Source organism: Spermophilus citellus (assembly GCF_964194105.1).
Source record: "Spermophilus citellus genome assembly, chromosome: 2".
Lineage (NCBI taxonomy): Eukaryota > Metazoa > Chordata > Mammalia > Rodentia > Sciuridae > Spermophilus > Spermophilus citellus.
In genome coordinates, this window is record NC_138183.1 from 27,650,508 (window position 1) to 27,676,294 (window position 25,787).

At 33.8% G+C, this 25,787-nt stretch overlaps 1 protein-coding gene across 4 annotated transcripts in view; it reads right to left on the bottom strand.

Moving 5' to 3' along the window:
* The window catches only part of FSD1L (fibronectin type III and SPRY domain containing 1 like), a 71,695-nt gene that overhangs the window by 18,706 nt on the left and 27,202 nt on the right, over positions 1-25,787 (bottom strand). The window contains exons 5-11 of one of the 4 annotated variants that reach the window (XM_081278637.1): positions 22,265-22,287; positions 17,710-17,831; positions 10,683-10,892; positions 9,417-9,515; positions 5,115-5,244; positions 4,450-4,482; positions 416-463 (exon numbers count right to left, since the gene is read on the bottom strand). In XM_081278637.1, the coding sequence (XP_081134763.1) occupies positions 416-463; positions 4,450-4,482; positions 5,115-5,244; positions 9,417-9,515; positions 10,683-10,892; positions 17,710-17,831; positions 22,265-22,287 (665 nt within the window). The remainder of the gene's footprint in view (positions 1-415; positions 464-4,449; positions 4,483-5,114; positions 5,245-9,416; positions 9,516-10,682; positions 10,893-17,709; positions 17,832-22,264; positions 22,288-25,787) is intronic. The other 3 variants (XM_081278638.1, XM_081278639.1, XM_081278640.1) reach the window with 3 other exon arrangements.

The following is a 25,787-nucleotide window of genomic DNA, read 5'->3' on the forward strand; positions in this document are numbered from 1 at the left end:
ATTCACAAAGTCACCAAAATATTAATTGCACATTAATCTTCCTCCTTCCGAGTTAATTCAACTCTGAATGTTGATAATTATACAAAATAAGTAGTTTTAATTAATCCTTTCCTTTTTTGACACCAGGATTGAACCAGGGGTGCTGAGTCACATCCCCAACCCTTCTTGTTTTATTTAGAGATAGAGTTTTTCGCTTAGTTGCTTCAGGCCTTGCTAAATTGTTGAGGCTGGCTTTGAACCTGAGATCCTCCTGCCTCAGCCTCATGAGCCACTGGGATTACAGACATGAGCCACCATGCCTGGTTTAATTAATCTTAATTATAAGTATTTATAGAAAATTAGTTTTGTAACTAGCTATTCATTATATCTAACTCCACTTCAATCCCCAGTGCTTTTTAGTAGTAGTGGTACTAACCTTACAATTACGTCATAACTACAACTGTTTTTCAACTGAGAGATGGAGCTAAAAAAAAAGTCAAGAAGTTTTGCTGTGGGTAAGAATCAAATGAAAGATTATGAGAGGTTAGAGTAAATATGTAACTAGGGATGAGGAGGAATTAAATAAACCAAACCAGTGGTTCTCAAATTTGGGTATCCATCAGAACCACTTGAGGAACTTTTTTTTTTTTCCCTTGCTGTGATTGGGATTAAACCCTGGGACTTGTGCATGCTACACAAGCACTCTTACCACTGAGCTATACCTAGCCCACTTTGGGAACTTTTAAAAATGCAAATATTAGGCCTCACCTCAGATTTTGCTGTTCAGAAGGGCTAGGGGCCACTGAAGTTAATAAATACCCCACTTAACAAGGGGCAGAGTTGAAAAGGGTGATGTTGAAAATATAGCTATTATACAATCTACTATATTGGGCCCTTGGTATATGGCTGCTATGGGAAATGAGGAAACAGTTGAGTAGCTGATGGAAAGGGAAGTTAACAATTGCCATGAACCATCTCTCATTTCTGTATCCTCAGTCCACAGTAGGTGCGCAATATCTTGACTAAAATGAATGCAAACTAAGGAAGTGGAATATGTGATATTATTAACTAAGGACTATATAACCTTTCCTGAACCATAGTCCTGAGTTGGAGAAACACAGGGCTTTGGGATTTTGTAATAAATTATCAATCATCAACTGAGAAGGTGCAACAAAATCAGAAGCAACCAGGAAACCTTTTTAAAATACAATGACAGGGCTGGGGCTATAACTCAGTGGCAGAGCACTTGCCTAGCCTGTGTGAGGCACTGAGTTCAATCCTTAGCACCACATAAATAAATAAAATAATTTTTAAAAAATAGGACAGTTTCCCTTCTCAGTTAGTGGGCCCAATTGTCTGCTTAGAAGAAATACGCATTTTGAAAAATATTTCCCAGGTAATTCAGAGTTACAAATAGCAAAGGAAAGTCACAATGTATAAATAAACAAAATTTTTACTTAGCACTGCTTCAAAATGTAAAAGCTCACTTGATAGCCAGAAAAATAATTTTTAAGAAAAAAATTGTGACTTACCAGTAGTAAAGAAACAAAGGGAAGCATGGAGAAAAGGAAAACAGTCATAACTATTGAGAATGGCAGTTGAGTTTCAGAGAAAAGTTAAAGGGTTACTCTTCCATTGCTGCATTCCAACTCTAAGTACATTTTTGCAAGAGGTACAATAGTTATTAACATCTTAAGTAAAAACATGACCTCCCACCTCGCTTCATAAAGGTTCCTTGGGCCAGATTATTTTACAGTTTCCCAAATGTTCTTTCTGTTATCCAGTTCATCTTGTTCACTATTATAAGATAAACCTAGCTCTGATTCCCCTACTTCAAAATCAACATGTACTTCCATATTATCTACAAATGATTTAGTCCGCCTTCCTACCCTTCTCACCCTAGAGAGTATTACACAACCAAATGTACCAAAATGTTCTTTAAACTCACTCAGTCTGCTTAAATGTTTTTCCTCTTGTTGTTCCCCACTCTCACTGCAAATCTGAATACCACAAATTCTCCCTCTTCCCCAAGAAGCAATTTATTACTATTCCTTTAGTAAACGTCTTCCAAATCCTACCATCTAAATAACTTTTCTTAGCAATCTAGTCCAGGCCAAAATCCTTTCATACTCAATCACAGGCTATTACACAGGCTTTATGTGACAGGACTTGCAGGGGTAAGACAAAGGATAGGGTGGGCTGCCCTTCTTACACCAGACTTGGTGCATAGTTAGTTAGGGCATCATGATTTCTATAGGAAGTTGCAATTTCACCCTCTTCCCCAACGGTGAGCTCATGGGCTATTTGCATTCCTAGCCTTGTCACTCTATTCAAAGGCCCCCCATGGGAAGGAAACCCTATACTGAGATTCTTTTTAAATACCTTCAGGAAGACCTCCTTAAGAGCAAGTAAGGCGGTAAGGACCTTTCACTTAGTATGTTTCCATTTTTAACTCTCTTGTCCCTACCTTTTTAGCTCTCAAGTCCATAAAGCAGAAGTTTTCTATTTGGGACCTCCTGGCAGTGAGTGAGAAGACCCTCTAACTGTGATCTGGGTTGAGTCAGTGGACCTCCAACTAGTGTCATTTGCTGGGAAAAATGGAACCCTGGAGGAACCCACTCATTCCTTCATGACTTCTTACTAATCACCATAAATCAGCAAAAGCTTGACTTTCAGTTTGGCTCACTGTCCTAAATGAATACTGCAGTACCGGAGATCTCTGGACATCTTTCCCCTCTGAACACTTTTATTCACATTTATCCTTACACATGATGTTTATCTTGCTTTTTTTCTGCAATCTTATCTACATGAATTAAAGCAAATTTCTTGAGGCAAGAACAGTGTTTATCCCTATAAACTCCATAACATTCAGCACACATTTAACAGTGAACAATTATGTATGAAAAAATAAAAAAATGAAAGAGGGCTGGGGTTGTGGCTCAGTGGTAGAGCACTTGCCAAGCAGGTGTGAGGCACTTGGTTTGATCCTCAGCACCACATCATAAAAGTAAATAAATAAATAAACAAAATAAAGTTGTTTTTTTTAAAAATGACACCATGTTTTTTTTAAAAAAAGTAAATGAATATATGTAGTTTGAGCAGCTCTAATCCAAAAATCTGAAATGCTCTGACATTGGAAACTTTTTAAGCACCAACATAATTACAAATTAAAAATCCCACACCTGAGCTCATGTGACAAGTCACAGCCAAAATATAGATACATTAAAAAATATTATATAAATTACCTATGTATATAAAGGTATATGTGAAACATAAATGAATTCTGGATTTAGAACTGGGTCCCCACCAAATATAATTAATTATGTATTTGCAACTATTCTAAAATCCAAAAAAATCTGAAATCCAAAGCACTTTTTGAGTCCCAAGCATTTCAAATAAGGGATCTGAACCTGTATAACATTTTGGAAGTGGCCTACATATAAAATACCTTTAAAAGGAGAAAAGAGAGAAAGAAATATAACCTGCAATGCTAAATACAAGCAGTCTAAAAATCGTCCAAGTAACCAAATAAAACTTTGTAAGACTATTAAACCCAACAGCATTTTATAATTTATATATAGCACACTGTAAAATCACTTTTACCAATAATGAACAAATAAACTGAAAAGAAGAGAGGAGATAACTTTGAAAAGAGAATATATTCTGGTTTCTGGTAAAGATATATGGTATCTTCAATAAACATGTTATTAACCATGTAATTTGAAATTATTCATTTTTTTCTGGCACTGTCCTAATAATTTCTGCAGTGACTTTTACTTCTTAACCTTGATACTTTGGAAGCTGCATGATTATTATAAAATACAGAACATTTCAAACTTGCTTCGTGTTGAATACAAATAAAAGCAAAGCAAAGGCTGGAGACTGGGATTGTGGCTCAGCGGTAGAGCGCTCGCCTAACACAGGCGGGACCTGGGTTCGATCCTCAGCACCACATAAAATAAAGTCATTGTGTTGTGTCCATCTAACCTAAAAAAATAAATATTAAAAAAAAAAAAAAGCGAGGGCTGGAATTGTAGCTCAGTGGTAGAGCACTTGCCTAGCATGTGTGTAAGGCACTGGGGTCAATTCTTAGTCCTACATATAAATAAATAAATAAAATAAAGGTCCATCAACAACTAAAAATATTTTAAAAAGCAAAGCAATAATGTTAGATGTATTTAACTCAATACAATAGGAAAGATGCCAGTTATAAATAAAGTAGAAAAAATAATTAAAGAAGACTTTAAAGCTTATTTTGTTATCTTTATACAATATAATCCAAATGATAAGCAGCATACTATAATGCTATAAATTCAAAACATAAGCTACAAAAATACAGACAGTCTACACAGAGCAATATTTTAGCTTTGAAGCCTGCTGCAGTGGCTTCTGTTTACTGGTTAAAAGAAAAAATTACTCAGCCAAGCTAGATATACTAAGTCCTAAAACTAGACAGACATAGATCATCACCTTGTATGTTTCTTCAGTGAAGTAACATGGACACTGTCAGATAAAAATAGGCAACTGTTAAGAGACTGCTTTACAAATTAAGTTTAACTTCTTATAATAAAATTAGATTAAAAGCCTGCTGAGGATTTAAAAAAAATTCATTGTTAGAACTCACAAAGATATTCATCTTCAGCAAAAACTTCCTGTGTAAAAAAAGAAAAAAGTTCCCAAACTTTGACATTATTTAGGTAAGTTATGACAATAACAAAAGATTCTTGAGCCTGACTCTTGGATTCACTGGGTTCCGCCATCACGGGCAAGTCTGTGGGGCTTTTATAAACTGTAAAAGTTGTCATCTAATGCAGACTTTTAGGTGAGATAGGTGATAAGCCCAATATTCAGAAATTATTCTAGGAACATCTAATTAGTTCAAGTTACCGTATATATAACTTTAAGGAAATGGGATAATGAAATTTTTTAAAAGTATAAGGAGATTAGAAAAGAAACTAAGAAAAAAGTAACACGAAAATGTTAATGACAGATTCAAGCAATGTTATATTTTTCATTTTGGAATTACTAATGTATCATAAGTCATACTGGTATACAGAATAAGAATTTTAATGTTATCAAATAAGAACTAATGTACAAGCATTTATCCATATAACAGATTTAATGAGCTACATTACCTGCCCTTGTTCTCTTTCCCTTTGATTTTACTTTCTTGACCTTTTCCTCCAGTAGGATCCCACTCTACCAAGGTATCTTCAACTTTCAGGTTCAAATGGGATGATGAATTATCCAAACTGAAATTAAGTGCTGTTTGAGACAATATAAAATATTATATATCTCCACTTTCTGAAGCATACCTATGAGCAATAACTTCTCTAGTCAATTGATTCAACACTGTATACCGAAAATAAAATTCAAATTACTAATGCTAACATTTAAAGTTCTCAATGATTAGGTTATAATTTACAATTTCTCACTTATTTTCCATTATTCTCCTCTAAATATCCCGTACTCTAACATAATACAATGCAATGTTCAGGGCCACTGGTATTTCTGCTATTCGTTCTACAAGAATCTATATCAACACACAGTATCCTCAATTTCCTGTTATTAGAATACCCAATGGTTATCAATTAATTGTTTTGAGTAAATAGGAAGGGAAACTAGTAGGAATTAAGAAGGAAAAAGTGATATTATATAGAAAATCACAGGGTAAAAGTCTGGCGCACACGTCTTCTCTGACAGTATAATAATTAATAATTTCATACTTAAACACTTCTTAGTTTCAAATTAAGATGAGTACGAAGAAGAAATTGGAGGTAGCCTGGCAGAAGTGAGGAAATCGATCTAGCTGATAAATGATTTATATGCCAAAGAGTAGAAGGGTGAAAAGTTCAACTAATATAAAACAAAAACAAAAAACAAAAAATCATGAAACAAAGTTATGCCTTTCAGATTATTTGGTATTATCAGGAAGTATCTGTACTATTCACAAGACTTGCTTAGTCAAACTGCTAATTTAGGAGATCAGTGCATTAAGGTTCCCTCTTTTAGAACTCAGGGAAAAGCACTGAAATGTATTAACAGCTGTACAATGAGTAGTTTCTTCTATTTTAAAATGTAATTTCTAGAAGCTCTATTTTGAAAGCTATCTATTAATCTGCTTCTGTTATATTTTCCTCCAAAATTTAAATATCTGATAAGTATATATATATATATATATATACATACACACACACTTAAGTATATTACTTAATTTAGCTAAGGCTTCAGTGTGTCTTTGAAGTGTAAATCACCAAACAACAAAAAAAGCATATGGAGAGCCTGAAATTTACCTAGTTAATCAAGAATCCTTTTATCCTCCACTGTTCTATAAAGAACACTTCTTTTTAATTTTTTTTTTAATATTTATTTTTTAGTTCTCGGCGGACACAACATCTTTGTTGGTATGTGGTGCTGAGGATTGAACCCGGGCTGCACGCATGCCAGGCGAGCGCGCTACCGCTTGAGCCACATCCCCAGCCCTATAAAGAACACTTCAAGTTCAACTATGTATCAGAGCCATTGTTCATTGTCTTTATTTATAAAACCACATTCTCAATACAAATCTACTGACCACACAGCTTTTAGTAAATGTCATACTACACAAGGAAGTTAATAACTTACAAAACCTTCATCTAAACAGAAATAAATTTAGAGAAACTAGAAATAATGAAGCTTTTCAGTAAAAATGGAAACAATTTCTTAATAGGCAGGTTACTTAAAAGGTAAGATTAACACTGAGACTCTAAATTTCCAAAATGAACTGCCATTAAGAAAGCAGAGTTAACTTCTATATTTAAGTTATTAAGCAAGTCAGGCTACCTACATTGGCAGGGGGTGGGGGTTGCTGGGGATTGAACCCATGGCCTTGTGCATGTGAGGCACTATCTACATTTTTTTTAAGAGAAAGAAAAATAGGCTTTAACTCTGAGGGTGCCATCAATTCCCAAGGGCTTATTAAAATTCTAAGGATAAAGAAGGTCTCCTAAAGTTGTTCCCTAATGTTTGTTATAATGAAGAAAAAAGGGCCATCAGCAATCTGGAGTCAAGGATAGCAAGAAAAAAGTACTATCTTCAAACCACTCGTGATCAGACTTATCGAATAACACAGCATCCAAACAAGAAGGCTTATAATTACGTCAAAATGAGCCCTATTGCTATGGGTGATTAAAAAGAACAAACAAAAGAAAAAGAAAAACAAACAAGAAGGTCTAGGTTTCAATCCAAGAGGTATCATCTTTTTTTTTTTTTTTTTAAAGGGCTTTTTTTTTTTTTTTTTTAAAGAGAGAGTGCGAGAGAGATTTTTTTTTTTAATATTTATTTATTTTTTTTAGTTCTCGGCGGACACAACATCTTTGTTGGTATGTGGTGCTGAGGATCGAACCCGGGCCGCACGCATTCCAGGCGAGCGCACTACCGCTTGAGCCACATTCCCAGCCCGAGGTATCATCTTTAATTTCTATTTGAGGGGCATTGTTCTTTTATTGAACCTCAGTAAAGTTATAGAGCCTCTCTAAGATAAGAAATAATGCTTCATTATTAAAAAATAAAGTCTTCTTTGAAAGTGAGATCCTGTGTCCTGGATAAGCCCTGTAATATACAACATATTGATTTCCATATCTTTAAAAGTCTGTGAAAACAGGGTACCAAAATCAGAATCCAGATGTTTTATGTTTGTTAGTAGCTGCTTTCATGATACTATAAAATTATATCACAGTCATTACTATTTGAGGCTATAGAAAATTTTGTATTAACATAATATCATTTATCCTTACAAGGAAGTAAATGATAACACATCTTAAAAATTCTAGCCATAAGAAATATTATTACTCATCACTTTTGACAACTTTCTTGCCAGAATAAATATACTGAAAGAACAAATAAACAACTTTCATTATTTTCCATACCAAGAACTATAAGTGGCAGGATATGAAACTTTGATAGGCCTCAACTATTTAATCTCCATCTTTCTTCCTTTCCCTTCAATCTTTGTCCACAGGCTTATTTTTATTGGTTGGCCAAAAAGGACTACAGCAGGTCAAATTAGTAAACAATTGTTTAATATGTAATTTTTAAAAAGTAGAACTACTTCTATGGAGCTCTTGTTCTAATTTGTAGTCATGCCAATGCTATGAAAAAAACTCCAGAAAATCCGTGACCCATAGCCATGTAAAATGAATTTTATTCTGTTACTCCCTGAAGATCAGAATAAATGTTTAGTGGCCCTCAAGGATAAGCTTCAGTCTGGTCCCACACCTCAAGGGGTTTTCTCAACAGTAAAAAATGCTTCAAAGGACTAATCAACTTAGTCTCCCTCTACAAACCCCAAGGTCAAGAGTGACTAGTAAGATCCAGATATTGCTAAGAGAAGCAGCCAGCCCAGCTCCCAGGAAGCCATAAGCCAGCTATTCATATTTCTAAATTTAGGGAATGTGCATAAAAAATCAATAATTTACCACATTCATGTCCAAGTTTGGTTGCAACCTGTAAAGCATAATGAAAAGGAATAATACAAAGATGATGCTCCTAAGGGTGAATATAATAATAATGCAATTTTACTCGACAAGGGCTAAAAACAGCTCAAGTAATACAGAAAAGATTATCTACCTGCAAGTATGACAATACTTTGGTAAAAATCTCATTAAAAACAACAGTAACTTCTCAGTTTGATAACATGTCATTCAAAGTAATTGCATGTCTTTGTTATCTGTAGTTCTCAAGTAAAAACATTTGCTAATTCAAACCAATTACTCAAATTACACCTATTTTTTAGATATTTTTGGACATTTTTCTGAGTTGGTCTCATCAGTAATTTATGGACCATTAGGGGCTGGAGTAAAGTACTTGCCCAGAATGTGGAAGACACTGGGTTCGATTCCCAGCACTGTAAAACACAAAATAATTTACAAGCCTCATAGTTTGTTTTATTCTGATATGTTTTTATATCATCCTCCAAATCATATCAAATTTCTGGCATAAAGATCTATTCAAATGCCATATAAACTAGAGGCCATTGGAAGCTCCAGGTCCCAAGTACCTACAAAAATGTACAGAGTTTAATCAATTACTATATGTCACAACTGGGAAGCACTTTGGCATTATGGCCTTCAAATTAGTAAATGTTGCAAAAATTAGTGTTCAAATATGTTATACTAGGGTGTTTCCACTAACTCCAAATTAGTCTGAGAGACTAGAATGACTTAGGTTCTTAGATGTTAACACTATCATCTCAAGTCTATTTTGCTTATATGAATACAATCATAAATGGAAACCACTACCATAGTCCTATTTTCCCTGCCTTATAATTCTTATTGTGGGGAAAGTCAGAGGTGGGGTGGTAGAGGAGGTGGGGAAGGAATTCAGCCACACAATGCTTCCTGTCACAGTCTTGAATAACTTCAGATGTTTCATGTTGTATAAATAGCTACTAATCTTACCTTTGGTCTCTAAGGTCACTGGATCAGAATATTCTCCAGCCACAGCCTTGTTACAAGCTCGCACTCTGAAATTCATATATTTTGAATCAAATTTTAAGCCTGAAAAAATGAAATCATTTTCAGACACAAAATAAAGGACTCATCCCCCAAAATATTAGAATGAATTTTCAGACTTTTTTTTCCTCCTTGGAAGTATCTCTTTATTTAAGGAAAGTATAAATTTATGTTAAAATGGTGATAATGCCTGCAATAAGAGGAATCATGATTTACCTATTAGTTTCTTCAGAAGAAGTAAAATATACAATTTATGATTTTCCTAATTCAGGGATAAAAAGGTAATCTTTTATGCATCATGAAAAGCAGCACTTCATATAATGAGAGATGTCACAAATTTACAAAACAACACATTTGATTTCTGGAAAAGAGATGATCTCAGGAATTTTTATATTTATGAAACACTGTGTTTTTTTTTGTTGTTGCTGTTTTTGTTTTGGTACCAGGGATTGAACCTAAGGTTGCTTCACCATTGAGCCACATCCTTAGCCCTTTTATATTTTACTTAGAGACAAGGGCTTGCTGAGGTGCTTAGGGCCTTGCTAAGTTGCTGAGGCTGGCTTTGAACTCACAATCCTCCTGCCTCAGCCTCCCAAGGGCAATAGTTGCCCCCAAAATATCTAAAGTCCCCACTATACGGAGATTATTTTTGTGTTTGTTAACCATTATTTTTGAATTATTAGTTTGTTTTAGTTACACATAATACTGAGGTTCATTTTCACATAACGTACGTACAAGTATGGAGTATAATTCTGAAACATCTTTCAAAACGTCTTTCAAAAGGCCAACACAAAAATTTCTAAAACCAAATCATAGTTCTACTTTAACTATCAACATTAAAGTAAAACTAAATAATAAAAGTGATAATATTTACAGTACCAGTGAATTGTGGGGTAGTGAGTACATCTAAAAAATTAACAACTTTTTATATAATCTGAAAACAAAGGGAAAACTAAATGTAACTCTGAAATATTATTTTCAGAATACCACTTCATATTTATTTTACATGTATCCTATCTTAGCAGGTTACAAATGTCCTTAAGTAATTAAAACAAAGTTTTCTTGATATTTTAAAACAAATTTACTTCTACAATAAATATCTAAAAAGTCAGTTTGGATAAAAAGAACTTAATAATTTTAAGCTTTATAATAACAAATTTTTCATAATTACAATTATTTTCTAAGGAGACTGTTGAGATGTTGTCATTTTACCTGACAATGTATATTCAGAACCCTTAATGTTATCAATTATCTCCCAACATCTCTCATCCTTTACACGTGGCAGTCCATCAAAATTAGTTTTTCTGTATTCCAGTATGAAATGGTCAATCTTATTATCTTCTTCTGGCATTCTCCAAGCTACTGTTACAGAGTTGTCAGCCACCAAACACTCCACTGGGTCTATCTCTGGAGCTTTAGGGACTGAAGAGAAGAAACAAAAGTATGTGTGTAGGGGAGTTAATTCCTCATTTATTATAGCACTAATAAAATATTTATGTTTGTCATCCAAACTTTGCTTTTTCATCCTGCTTTTGAACTATTCAAAAGTGAATAAATAAACCAACCCAAACTATTTTCAAAGCACCTTTTAATGATAGGCTATAAAAGTATAAAGTTTTCTAAGATCTTTCATAAACTTATTCAACATTCACTAAAATCTTAGATGGCAAAAGGTAAATTCTAAACATGCTAAGGATAAATAATCGAGAATGACTTGTTATCTCTGAACATACTGTACTTTTTTCTTTTTCTTTTCTTTTGTGTGTGTGTGTGTGTGTGTGTGTGTGTGTGTGTGTGTGGTGCTGGAGATTAAACCCAGGGCCTTGTGCATGCAAGGCAAGCACTCTACCAACTGAGCTATACCCCTAGCCCTATTCTGATTTTTAATTTGTTCTTTAGATGTACATGATAGTAGAGTGTATCTAGACAAATTCTAATTAGGATTTCATTCTTGTGGCTGTACATGAGGTAGAGTTTCACTGGTTGTGTATTCATATATGTACACAGGAAAGTAATGCCTGTTTCATTCTACTCTTTCCTATTCCACACCCGCCCACCTTCCTTCATTTCTCCTTGTCTAATCCAATGAACTTCTATTCTTCCCTCCTACCCCACTGTACATTTAAAAAAATTTTTTTAGTTGTAGATAGCCATAATACCTTTATTTATTTTTATGTGGTGCTGAGGATCAAACCCAGTGCCTCACATGGAGGGTAACTATTGTTAACAATAATTCATTAGACCTGTTAAAATAGCAAAAGGTTTTGAAAGTTTCCAGTACAAATTCTAAATGTTTGAGATGATACATATACTAATTACCCAGATTTTACTACCCAGGGACTTCTACTTTACAATCTGGCACATACATAAGAAATCTGGTAGTGGCCACCCCCTTCTAACAACAAACAAGGTTGAACAAACTGAAAAATCAATAATAATTCTTAGATCTGTAAGAGAAGTGAGATTAAAAGGCCTCAATATGAAGAGACAAACAGGTAAATACAGAGAGTCACAATTTACTAGAGCAAAAACCTAAGCAGAAACCAGTGCTGGGGTAAGGATACCTAAACTGTAATTGATAAGCTGCCTGAGGTTCAGTGTGGGTATGTTTGAGTCAAAAACCCCAGGTGGCTCCAATTATAGAAGGGCACCTACTATTTGTGAATTTTTCCTCTAAGAGCTTAACAGGTTGTCATCAGGAACAATGGAGGAAAATCCCCTTATATTTACACCATAGGGAGTAGAAAAGGAAACATTTTGAAATACACCAGAGCTTATGTTTTCCTTAACAAGATCTACTCTCAAAAAAAAAAAAAGAAACTAGTTAACTAGAGTCTAACTCTTTGGGATTATCTGAGCCTAACTGAGCTGGGTGAAAGGAAATAAAAAACTCCAGCTGGCTACTCCACCAGGACAAAGGGAAACAGCAGTCTCACTCCAGTCCACTCTAGCCATCTTGTTCTACCTAAGGGAAAGTAAGAGTGGGGACTACTGAGATGCACCTGTAAAGTTCATAGTTCAAAGGCACAGATTCACAAAAAGACTGAGACATAATCAAAACACAATAAAATGATTCCTATCTCTGCACAACTTACCATCACATTATCAAAGGCCTATTCACAACAGTTTCTTTAACCTAATATATTATATGTGGCTATCAAGAAAAAATTACAAGCATACTCTAGGAAAAAAAATACAGTCCAAAAAGAGTGTAAGAAGAATCAGAAACAGACTCAGATATGGCAGATATGATGGAATTATCAGATTAAGAATTAAAAAATAATAGGCCAATGATCTAAACAGACACCTCACCAAAGAAGATATTCAAATAACAAGGAAGTATATGAAAAGATGCTCTACCTCATGTGGCGCATGATTAAGCAATGCAAATTAAAACAACAATGAAATAACACTACAGTACCAATGCTGTAAAGCAACAAAATGTAGAGCAACAAGGATTTTATTCATTGCTGGTGGGACCGCAACATAATATAGACATTTTATAAGACCGTATTGGAGGTTTCCTGCAAAACTAAACATAATCTTATATAGTATCCAGAAACTTCACTCCTTAGTATTTTCCCAAAGGAGCTGAAAAGCCTTTGTCCACACAAAACCTGCCTATAGATGTTTACAGCAGCTTTATTCATTATTACCAGAACTTGGAAGAAACCAAGTTGCCCTAAACAAACTGTGGTACATGGATTATTCAGTGCTAAAAAGAAATGAATTATCAAGCCACGAAAAACTAGGCATGGAGGACAGAATGCCTATCACTAGGTAAAAGCTACCAATCTGAAAAGGCTACCTACTGTATGACTCCACCCATATGACCTCTGGAAATGGCAAAACTATGGAAAGGGTGAGAATCAGTATTTTCTAGGGGTTGGGAGGAGAGAAGGCTAAAGAAGCAGAATACAAAGAATTTAAAAAAAAATTTTTTAAGATGTTGATGAACCCTTATTTTATTCATTTATTTACATGCAGTACTGAGCATCGAACCCAGTGCCTCACACATGGTAGACAAGCACTCTGCCACTGAGCCACAACCCCAGCCCCAGAATACAAAGAATTTTTAGGACAATAAAAATAATATGTATGATACTATAATGGTGGCTATAGCCATTATAAATTTGTGCAACCCCACAGAATGTATAACACCAAGGGTGGACCTTTCTGTAAACTATAGAGTTTGAGGTGACAATGATGTGTCAATGTAGATTCATCAGTTATAACCAATGTACCACTCTGATGGGTGATGTAGATAATGAGGGAGCTAAGCATGTTTTGTGGGTATATGGGAAATCCTCATACTTTCCATTGTTTTACTATGTACCTAAAATTGTTCTAAATATTAAAGTCTAGTTTTAAAAGGCTACAAACATAAGAAAATGAATCTAGGGGCTGGGGTTGTGGTTTAGTGGTAGAGAGCTTGCCTGGCATGTAAGAAGCACTGGGTTTGATCTTCAGCACCATATAAAAATAAATAAAATAAAGGTACGGTGTCCATCTACAACCAAAAAAGAATATTAAAAAAAAGTTAAGTATATCTATTTTTATAATCTTGCAATGGGGAAGGTCCAAGTAAGGTCTTTCTAAAATCTAAAAGTCACAAAGAAAAAGTGTGACATATTTGATTATATAAAAATTAAAATTTCTGCTAGGAAAAAAATCATTATAAACCAATAGACAAATGACTAAGAGGAAGTTATGCCACATATAGGACCAAAGGCTAACCTCCTTAATATACTAAAAGGTGCTACATATCATTAATTAAAATATAAACCATTGTATGAAAAAGTGAAAAATCATAAATAAGGAGTTCATTTTTTTTTTAAGAGAGAGTGAGAGAGGAGAGAGAGTGAGAGAGAGAATTTTTTTTTTTAATATTTATTTTTTAGTTCTCGGCGGACACAACATCTTTGTTGGTATGTGGTGCTGAGGATCGAACCCGGGCCGCACGCATGCCAGGCGAGCGCGCTACCGCTTGAGCCACATCCCCAGCCCCTAGGAGTTCATTTTTTAAAGTGGCTTATGAAGATAGGATAAATACATTCACACTTAAAAAAATGAAAATTAAAACAATCAGATAACCCATATGTCACTATTAGAATAGAATGAACCAAAAACTAAAAACTCTGAAAACTGTAGCTATATAAGAATACAGTCATTCAAATATTTTCAGGGAAGCATAAATTGTGAAATTTCCTTGACAATTTAAATAATTATTCAAATTTAAAATACACATACATTTCCATTTCTAGAAATTTATCCTTGAGACATATTGATACATTATCTCTGCAAAATACCTAAGCATTTTGTTACACATCATTGCCACTACTAGAAAAAGACCATAAACTTAAATATCCATTAAGAAGAACTAATTAAATTCCTACTATCCAGTTATTTTAAAAAAATGAAGTAGATCTATAATGATCTGGAAAGAACTCCTACATATTGTCAAGTGGCAAAGAGAAAGTATTTAACAGTGTATATGTATGCTTCCATTTTCAAAAGGGTGTGGATTATATATTAGACTTAATGAAACAAACTTATCTTTTTGAGGGTAAAAACTGCCAAATATTAGCAACTACCTGATTCTGCCTATACATGTGGTGATGTCTGTATAGATTTAGACTATTTCAGGAAAGATAAACAGATGTTAGTAACAGTGGTACCCTCTGTGGGGGAAAAGGCACACTCATACATTGCTCTAGGAAGAAAACTAAGTTTGAAATGAAAAGGAGCTACTTTTCTTTTTTACAGGTGCATTGTATTTGTACATAATGGTGAATCTGTTGTTACAATATAATTTGATCAATATCTTTCCCCAGAGCTTTCCCCTTTCCTCCCCTCCTCTCACCGGCTGGCCTACCTTCCTCTACTCTGCGGGTTTCCCTTTGCTTTTCATGAGATTACCCCTTATCTTTCTTTTCCTTTTTTCTCTCTAGATTCTATATGAGAGAAAACATGACCCTTGATCTTCTGACTTTGGCTTATTTTGCTTAGCATAATCGTCTCAAATTCCATCCATCTTCCTGCAAATAAATAATTTTTTGTGATTGAATAAAAATCCATGGTGTATCTATACCACATTTTCTGTATCCATTCAGCTGTTGATGGAACCTGGGCTAGTTCCATAGTTTGGCTATTGTGAATTGTGCTGCTATAAAAACATGGATATGACTGTATCCCTATGATAACTTTAATTCTTTAGGATAAATACTGTGGAGTGGTGGTATGGCTGTGTCATATGGTGCTTCCATGCCTAGTCTTTTGAGGAACCTCCATACTGATTTCCATAGTGAATGTACTAATTTACAATCCCACCAACAGTGTAAGTGTTCCTTTTTCTCCACATCCTTTCCAGCATTTATTATTGTTTGAATTCCTGAGGACTGCCATTCTGACTGGTGTGAATGGCCATTTTATTTTTTCTTTTATGAAGTGTCTGTTTAATTTATTTGCCCATTTATTAATTAGGTGGGTTTTTTGGTGCAAACCTTTTTGAGTTCTTTATATATTCTAGGTATTAATCCTCTGTCAGAAATGTAGCTAACAAAGATTTTCCTCCATTCTGTAGGTTCTTTTTTCACATTACTCTTTCCTTTGCCGTGCAGACGCTTTTTAATTTAATACCATTTCATTTATTAACTCTTGGCATTATTTCCCAAGCTTTAGGGGTCCTAATGAAAAAAATCATTACCTGTCCTTTATGCTGGAGTGTTGACCTTTGCTTTCCTCTATAAGTTCCATAGTTTTGCGTCTATTTGCAAAGTCTTTGATGCACTTTAGTTAATTTTTGTATATCTTTCTTCTGATGTACAATCAACAAATATATGAAAAAATGTCATCATCTCTAGCAATTAGAGAAATGCAAATCAAAACTACTCTAAGATTTCATCTCACTCCTGTCAGAATGGCAGGTATTATGAAGACAAACAAAAATAAGTGCTGGCGAGGATGTGGGGGAAGAGGCACACTTATACATTGCTGGTGGGATTGGTGCAGCCAATATGGAAAGCAGTATGGAGATTCTTTGGAAAACTGGGAATGGAACAACCATTTGACCCAGCTATCCCTCTCCTTGGTCTATACGAAAAAACAGCATACTACAGGGACACAGCCACATCAATGTTTATAGTAGCACAATTCAAAATAGCTAAACTGTGGAACCAACCTAGATGCCCTTCAATAGATAAATGGATAAAAAATGCATACATATACAATGGAATATTACTCGGCAATAAAAGAGAATAAAATCATGGCGTCTGCAGGTGAATGGATGGAGTTAGAGAAGATAATGCTAAGTGAAGTTAGCCAATCCCCCCCAAAAAATGCCAAATGTTTTCTCTGATATAAGTAGACTGATTCATAGTGGGGTAGGGAAGGGAAGCATGGGAGAAATAGACGAACTCTAGATAGAGCAGAGGGGTGGGAGGGGAAGGGAGGAGGCAGGGGGTTAGAAAAGGTGGTGGAATGTGATGGACATCATTATTTAAAGTACATGTATGAAGACATGAATTGTTGTGAATATACTTTATATACAACCAGAGATATGAAAAATTGTGCTGTATATGTAATATGAATTGTAACGCAATCTGCTGTTTTATATATATATATAAAATTTAATTTGTAAAATGAAAAGACAAAAATTATTTCATTCTAATGATTTTGGAGACTAGAACAGTCAAATATAAATCTGTCTTTTGAAAATTAAGTAAAAATCTGAAAAATGCATTTTAAAGACCTCTAAGATAACTTAGCAATTCCATCCAGCTTTATACAATCACATAATATGCCAACAGCTAACATCCTCTGAGCTTTAACTATGTGCCATATACTATTATACAAATGCCTTAGAAGTATCAATTCATTTAATCCTTACAAAAACCCTAGAATAATATCACATTCTAAAGAAGCAGAAATGAGGCAAGTCAAATAACTTGTTCAGGATTACATGGCAAGTATACAGCAAAATTCAAATCTAAAAAAGTTTGGTCTAAAGACCCACTGTTAACCATCAAATGATACTCCTTAATGGGATTCTTGAAATAGAATATTTACTACCAGTAAAATAATTCTCTAAAAATAAAGACTACCAAATTTAAATATTTAGTGGAATGAAGAAAAAAATCACACTATGCTTCTTTAATATTTATATACCAATGTTCATTACAGAAAAGCATTGCAGGAAAAATTTTTATTCAAAACTGTACATGTAATACATGCTGTTTACCTGGCAAAAACTTCAAAGTTTGCAGCATCTGTCTTTCCTGAGAGAAATCCACCATTAAATGAGTCATGCTGTCACTGACCTTTGGTTTCAAAGAAAGGCGAAAGGCTGAAGCCATTGTGACTCTATGGTAAACACAAATATACTTTTTAAAACAGAAGAACAAGAAGTATCAAATCATTTAATTTATAAAATGAAAAGACAAAAATCATTTCATTCTAATGATTTCAGAGACTAGAACAGTCAAATATAAATCTGTCTTTTGAAAATTAAGTAAAAATCTGAAAAATGCCTTTTAAAGACCTCTAAGATAACTTAGCAATTCCATCCAGTTTTATACAATCGTATAATATACCAATATCAATAAAAGAAATATCCCATATAAATAATCCTTACCAGACCCAACCTTCATCTGAACCTCTGTACACTCAATCAAACTGACCTCCTGATGCCACCCCCACTCCTTTTCACATGCCAAATAGTGAAGTGTATATACAACCTGATTCAAACATTCTCCCCTGTAGTAATAGCTACATCGTGTGCTCTACAACAAGAGTTGAAGCAGATGGATATAATATTGTATAGTATAGTAGTACCTGTTAAAGACAGGCCATGGATGAGAAAGGAAAAAGGTGAAATCATGACCAGTGAATATCATACCAGCAGAGGTCACTGATCTGTCAGAATTAGCTACATGCATGGAAGGATATTAAGAGAAACAGCCCCATGGAACTACATGCCATGGAAATAATAGGACTTCAACAAACACTTACTAGATGAATGTGAAGTTAAAAAAAAGAATGAAGCCAAGCTAGATCTTAATTTGTCAATAGTGTAGGGAAACTATTTTCAATTAAAACTGGAAATCAAAAGAAACCCTTTTACTATCATTTTATTTCAAATTAACAGTAAATTTCCACAGGTGTTACAAAGTCCTTTATAATCTTTGATCAAAGAATGGTACAGAAGCACTATTCATGAATGCATTCTTCTAGTACATAATTTGGGAGAGAAAGTAAATAGAGATGGAAGAACAAAGGCCTGCCACGCCTAGTCAATCAGATCTATCAAATCTAACCAAGACAGAGATGTATTCACTTATTTGGAACTGAAAAATGTCAAAATGTTGCTGTTTTCAGTTATTTACAACTAAAAAAGTAATCACTACACAACAATGAATAAACAGTTGATTTATTTACCAAAAAGAAAGTGCTACATTAAAATCAATTTATAGGGAAGAGAACTCAAAATGACTGCTTACTGTATTGACAAATATAATGCTAGTATTCCACACTTATTACATTAAGCTGTTGATTCTCGAATAATAAATTTCAAATTATATCAAGAAGTTAGGAATAAACGCTTAGTCTTGTATGTTGTTCTTTATAGTCTCAAGTATCCTTTGATTTGAAGACATCAGTAAGAGTTACATTAAAATAGGTTCTTACTAAACACTCTGAATCGGTGAATGGGTTTGAACTTACTTGGTTTCTTCTAAGCCTGATAAACAACATGACTCTTTAACGAGAAATGCTGAGGGAAATTATCAGAAAGTATTTTAGAAAATTTAAAATATGAAACCTACAAAATCTATAAAACTTGATTTAATCACTATAAGTACAAACAAAAAGAATGTCTACCAAAAGTGGATTAGAAAGGTTTAGCAAAGCCTAAAACAAAACTGGTTCCTAGTCAATGAATCAATTCAAATGTGCAACAATGCTACACTCTTTCAATATCTTTTATTTTTAAACTGAATATATTTAAACAAATGTGCCTCAAAGCCCAAATTACAAATCTCAAATTTCTAAATCATCTCTAGAGATTCATGTAGTTAAGCATGTTTCACCTTGACTTGCTTAGTTTACTTCTAATAGTATCAGCTGAACTCAAGGATGGCTTCCTTCTTTTTGCAAAGAGAAAGCAACTATATAAAACATATGAACACATTTAATTTTCTCAAACAACCTAATTTGCCTCTCCCCTTCATGATCCTTCTCTTTCAAGAACCAATAATTCTCTCCCTTTCCCCCCCTTTTTTGTGGGGGGTATACTGGGAATTGAACTCAGAGGCACTTTACCACTAAAGCTACATTCCTCATCTCTTTTTAATTTTTTTTTTTTTTTTTTGAGACAGGGTCTCGCTAAGTTGTGTAGAGCCTCATTAAATTGCTGAGGCTGGCCTTAAAATTATGATTCCCCCTTTCTCAGTGTGCCATCACACCCAGCAATAATTCTCTCCCTCCCTCCCTCCCTCCCTCCCCCCCCCCTCTCTCTCTCAACTAATCATCTTCCAAAATTACCAAGTTCCCTAAGTTATACTCCAGTGATTTTAAATTTTTGGAAATATACCATGTATTACTTCTTAGTCTTCAGTTTTCCTTCTCACTCCTGCCATTCTTTTACCTTAAATCATAGCAAATGATACTGAAGTTTCATATACTTTTAGTTCACTTTTAAAATTTTTAGTGGGATTTATTGTTACATCTTTGTACATGCACATAATACAATATAGTTTGGTCATTTTTAAAAATTTGATTCCTTGCTCAGATTTTAAACTCTTCCTTAAAATTCATCTTTACATAAGAGAATAATCCCTTCTTAGCTTGATGAAACAAGATTTCATTATGACTATATTTTAAAACTATTTTCATACTACAAAAGGTAATGATGGAATTCTAGAAACTTGTTTTCTGAGAGATCAGAAACTATATTAGGGAAATCTGGGTTTTATGAAGCTAAAATCGTGTTTAAATAATTAAGCTAAGACCCAGAAACACTCCTCAGGCAGGAAGCAAATACTTTGTAAGTAGCCAAAAAATAAAAAAATTAAAAAATAAACTTTGAGCAAAACAAATTAAAAAGTGGAATTTTCCGTAACAGAAATAAGGAATCCTGGCCTGCTGGCTGAGAAGAGGAAGCACAGTCAAGCTTCAGTGAAGAATACAGTCATGAAAGGTGCTCATAAAATAAAATTATGCCAAATCTGGACAAAGAGAACGAGATCAGGAATAAGGAAAGAATTCTGGGAAGCACAACCATACAGAATCTTGAAATGAAGATTTTGCAAGGTCTCTCACAAGGTCTTTGGACAGCCCAAAGTCTGATTAGGAAGTGGCACCAGGAACAGGATAGAATGAGAATACAAAATAAGGAACCAGAGGAGAATGTAACAGAATAGTAGCTAAACAGGAAAAATAATTTAGGCAGGGTGTAATTTGGATTGCTCATAGCAAATTCCAGCAGATACAATTCAAATCTACTTCATTAATAAACTATTCTATTAGTCATTACTCATACTGCTAATGTTTCACCTTTGACCTCTCATAATCACATCAGGCATGGTGGCATGTACCTATAATCTCAACTACTTGGAAGCTCAGATAGGAGGACTGCTTGAGCCCAAGAGTTTGGGTCCAGCTGGCCAACACAATGAGACCTTGTCTCTTAAAAATAAATAAATAAAATAAAATAAAATAAAAACTTCTTATAATCTTTTTTCTATATCTAGGATGTATAAGAACAACCTATACCTTTAACTACTACCTGATGTAAAATATAAAAGATAAAAAATTAATATTTGTGCTAAAAATGCTTTTACTACTGTGTAAATCTTGCCTCTTAGTCAAATTAAAAAATAAGAGAAACCAGAATTGAAAATTCCTGCAAATATTAACAATGTCTACACTGATTTTTCTCATACAATCCAAAAGGAGTATTTTCATGAATTATCTGATGAACAACAATTTAATATAAGATTCAGAGTAATATTTGAAGAGCTTTGCCTTTCAGAAATTCTTATGATCCTCAGATGAAGAACCTTAAGTTATGTTCTCTCTACAGACAATGCTCAATGACTGGTCAAGCAGACCAAATCCATTCCTGCTGTGTGAACACAATCCAAATGTAGCCAGCAGCAATTTAAGCATTCTGATGTATTCATTTCAACAACTACTAAGTTCTCTTTTTTATTACTACCTCTACCAATGAGAAAAACATTCTAAACCAACGTCTTTAATAATTTTCTCTTCCCACAGAATATAAACTAGATAGTGATGGCATTAGAAACAGAAAGAGATGGCACCAGGAACAGGATAGAATGAGAATACAAAGGTGGTAAAGAGTGAAGTATGAGAACTTTAGCTTTGAGGACTTATTTTAAAATACTGTGACTTCTCTGAAAATAAGATCTGCTTATATTTAAATCTAAAAACAATGAAAATGCATTCCAGGAATACTTATTTTTAAATTATTCAAAATAGTACCCTCTCCACTAATACAACTAGTTAAGAACTTTTCTAAAACTAACTATATTATTATACCAGAAATGAAATTCTTTTGGAAGCACATAATTGTCCACAACTATGTTCTTGAAACACATTTTTAAAAAAAATCTTACTCATTATTCCAAGAGGATATAGAGATATCTTTATTTTGTAAAAATATTTGGCCATTGGGCATTTTTATTTTAACAAAAATTCTAATAAAAAACTATTTCTGAATTTCATTTCTGACTTCAATATTGATACTTAAATAAAATATAGTTTTTATACCATACCTATCCTTGATCTGTCTGGCAGCCTTGAAGCAAATCAGGGAGAAGAGAAAGAAGGTAGTTAGTGCTTTTCATGCGAGTTTCAATGGCAGTGACATGCAAGAAAAGTTAGGATATAAACCCTGCAATAGATTAGTTGTTCATATTCACCAAAACATAAATTACAGGAAATCTGTACAGTTCACATAAGTTTGCATGATGTGATGTTAGAACTTAATAGAAAAAACAGACCCCATATAAATCCCTTAAAAGGAGAAAAATTTAACACTCCAAACTAATTCTAAATGACTTTAAATGTTTTTTCTTACCTTAAGGTCATTAAAACACACCTCCATTTCATTCAGTCTGACATTTTTCAACTAGAATAAATCTCTTTATGGGACACACATTTCTGTGCATCCTAGTGATTTTCTTGTACATGTCAAATCTGTTCTTTAATTTTTCTTTAGAGATGTTTGAGTAGAGAAGAACTTAGCATTCTAGAGTTTGCCTGCTAATGTACAAAACTAGGCTGCAGCTTACGATCTTTTACCCCAAAGAATTAGGTTGTAGTGCCAGAAATTCAGATGAGGAGGGACCAGAGAAGTACTTCTAGAAATGGGGTCTTTCTTTCCCTCAGGTGATTTCACAGAAGCTGCAAAACTTTAATCTATTATACATATGTCTTATTTTTTTTAGGTACAAGTTTAAGAAGGGGACAGAGTTATAACTTGGTGTTGGTCCAATCATGGAAAAACAATGAAAATGCAAAAACTATTGGCCTTTTACATCTATATACAATATAATATAGCCAAAAGTTTTCTCTCACACTATTAAGCACAGTTAATAATATATCAAAGGTAGAACATGGCCATTTTGCTGAAAACTCTATCCCTAGTGCCTAGCATAATGCCTGGTGTGCAGTAATAGTATTATTTAATTAAATTTAATGTTAATTAGATGTATATAGCAATGCTTCTTTGGCCTTTATCCTTCAATTCTAACATTGATTCTACTTTTGGTCACTTTTATAACCACCCTAAAATATTTTAGTCTGAATATCACTGAGATTTCAGAGATAATTATGTTACACAGTTCCAGCATTACCACTATCCAACTCTGTAACCTTGTATACTAATCATTTTATTTCTTTACTAAGGGATTTTGATCCTTAATGATTCTAAAAGTTCTTTCCAAGGTCTTTATTCTACAGCAAACAGTCCAATTCTGTGGAAGGCATCTATATGTGTTTTAAGACATGAAACTAGTTTGGTACCAGGGATAAGAAATGTAAAGAAAGTTAATTATACTGATTTTTAAAAATTACTGTCATAGCTAGAATTACAAAACAAAGATCTTAAATACAAGGGAGGAAAAGAGGGGACTCCTCTATACCTGATATTTCTTTACACATGGAGGAAATGCCATTAGCATTACTCCTTTAGCCTTTCTAGTCCCTCATTTCTTCTTGGTAAGTAATATGACTTATTTGATTATGAGTTTGAAAGGACAAAATAGAAATGAGAAGTTCAGTATCTTCCACTTTTTCTGGCAGTTTGTTTGCCCACAGAGAATACATGTTGTGTTCCTTCCCTCTCTGCTTTCAGTTTCACTGAAAGAGGACCCCCCACCCACAGTAAACTGAGGTAGCCACTATTGAACAAATGTGGGAGGGCTAGTCTGTCTAATTCTGAGATTCAATACTAAGAAACTTGCCCAATGGTATAACTCATATTATACAATATTATATTATCAGCATTTGGCCTTTTATCAGTTTTATTGTTTTACCTTAACTCCTAATTGGTTGTGAACTTGGTTGGAGGAATGCTATTTATCAATCTCCCTTATATAACCCAATGATATGAAGATTATTACTATTTTTTAAACTGACCACGATGATTCTTTTTTATTTCTAGTGTTGCTTAATTTAGTGAATCATTTTTCGTGTTTGTGTGTATGTGCACATATGCATGCATGCAAAGTTTTTATGGTATTATTTCATATATCACACTGTGAAAAAACAGTAAAGGAATAGTTGAAAAGTCAGATAATCTAGGAAAAAGGGTTGTCCTATATATTTATATGTTGATAAAATTGAAAATCCTGTGACTCCTCTTCCAAAGGTTCAAATTTTATTGTATGTATACTGTATGAAGGCAGAACTTAAGAAATTATAGCTCAGCTGGTGGAGTGCTTGTCCTGCATGCACAAGGCCCTGGGTTCAATCCCCAGCACCATAAAAAAAGAAAAAAGAAAAAGAAATTATCTTGTACAATAAGAAAGAAAAGTTTCAAAATCTAAAGATATTTTTCTAAAAGTGTCCAATTGTAAGAAATGTCTTAAAATGGAAAATAAATTTTTTCTAGAATTTCTTCTCCCAAAGCAGAAAGCTAACCAAAAGATACATATTACTACACAGCTTGATTCCTCTATTTCAATTTCAAGAATGATAAATTTTATAATTAAGAATTAAGCATCTGTTTAATAAGTACCAACTGATCCCAGGATTTACCATAGCTCTGCTGCTAGCATATTTATTTTTTATCTGCATAACTCCATTTAACGAGTTATGAAGAAGTCTCAGTAAATGCTTAAACTTATTTTAGGTTATGGAATTGTATATCACTGGAAAGCTTCTAAGAAGCATTAGTCATTAGTTACATCACTACTCAACATCACTATTTAAGTCTCTGAAACAACTCATTACTTCTACATTTATTCGTAATATTATCATTTTTGTCTTGTTACACAAAGGGGAAAAAAAGATAGTTTCAAAATACTATTTTCCTTTAGATAAAAATCATCATCCTTCTAATGACTCCATACATCAAAAGTTTTATATTTTTTACACATATATTTATCTGTTCATAAAAGAACTTTTAAAAATCACAATTGTTTAAAGTATTTGTTACAAAATCACAGTAAATAACTTGAAACAAACTTTGAAACTGAGGAATTCATATAAAGGTGAAAACTATAGATTGAGCTATACATAATAAATATTTGTTTTTAAATTGCCTTCAAAATGAAAGAATGTTGTTGAAGGTCCTCTCCTCTCCCAGCATTCCTGACTTCAGCCTACATGAGTAGCTTCCGCCAATAATTTTCCCTTGAAAGTGCTGCGTGAGTTCTTTCCTTGTTTTCTCCTCCCAGTGGCCAGAGCCTGACACTTGCTGAACAATATTCCAGTAGTGAGTTATTTTGAGTTAGAAGACAGAAATATATTAAACCCACTTTAATGTATTTATCTGTGGTAAAATGCAGAAGGCACTGCTCCCCTTTTACCCTACTCTGCACTTTTTATTCTACTGTGGGCACTCATGGGTAGGAAACAATTCGCTCACTTCTAGTCTGACAACTGCATTGTAATGAGGTGGCAAATTTATTACATTGACTTGGAAACTGTTCTGCTGACCCAACTCTTTTCATAGGGAGAATTCAAGGTCTACATTCAGGGTTAGAATAAGAATATCACCTGAAGAAAAGGATCCAAGCAGTGTTCCACAGGCAAGTTATTAGCAGAGAAGTCAGATTTGGTAGAGCTTTG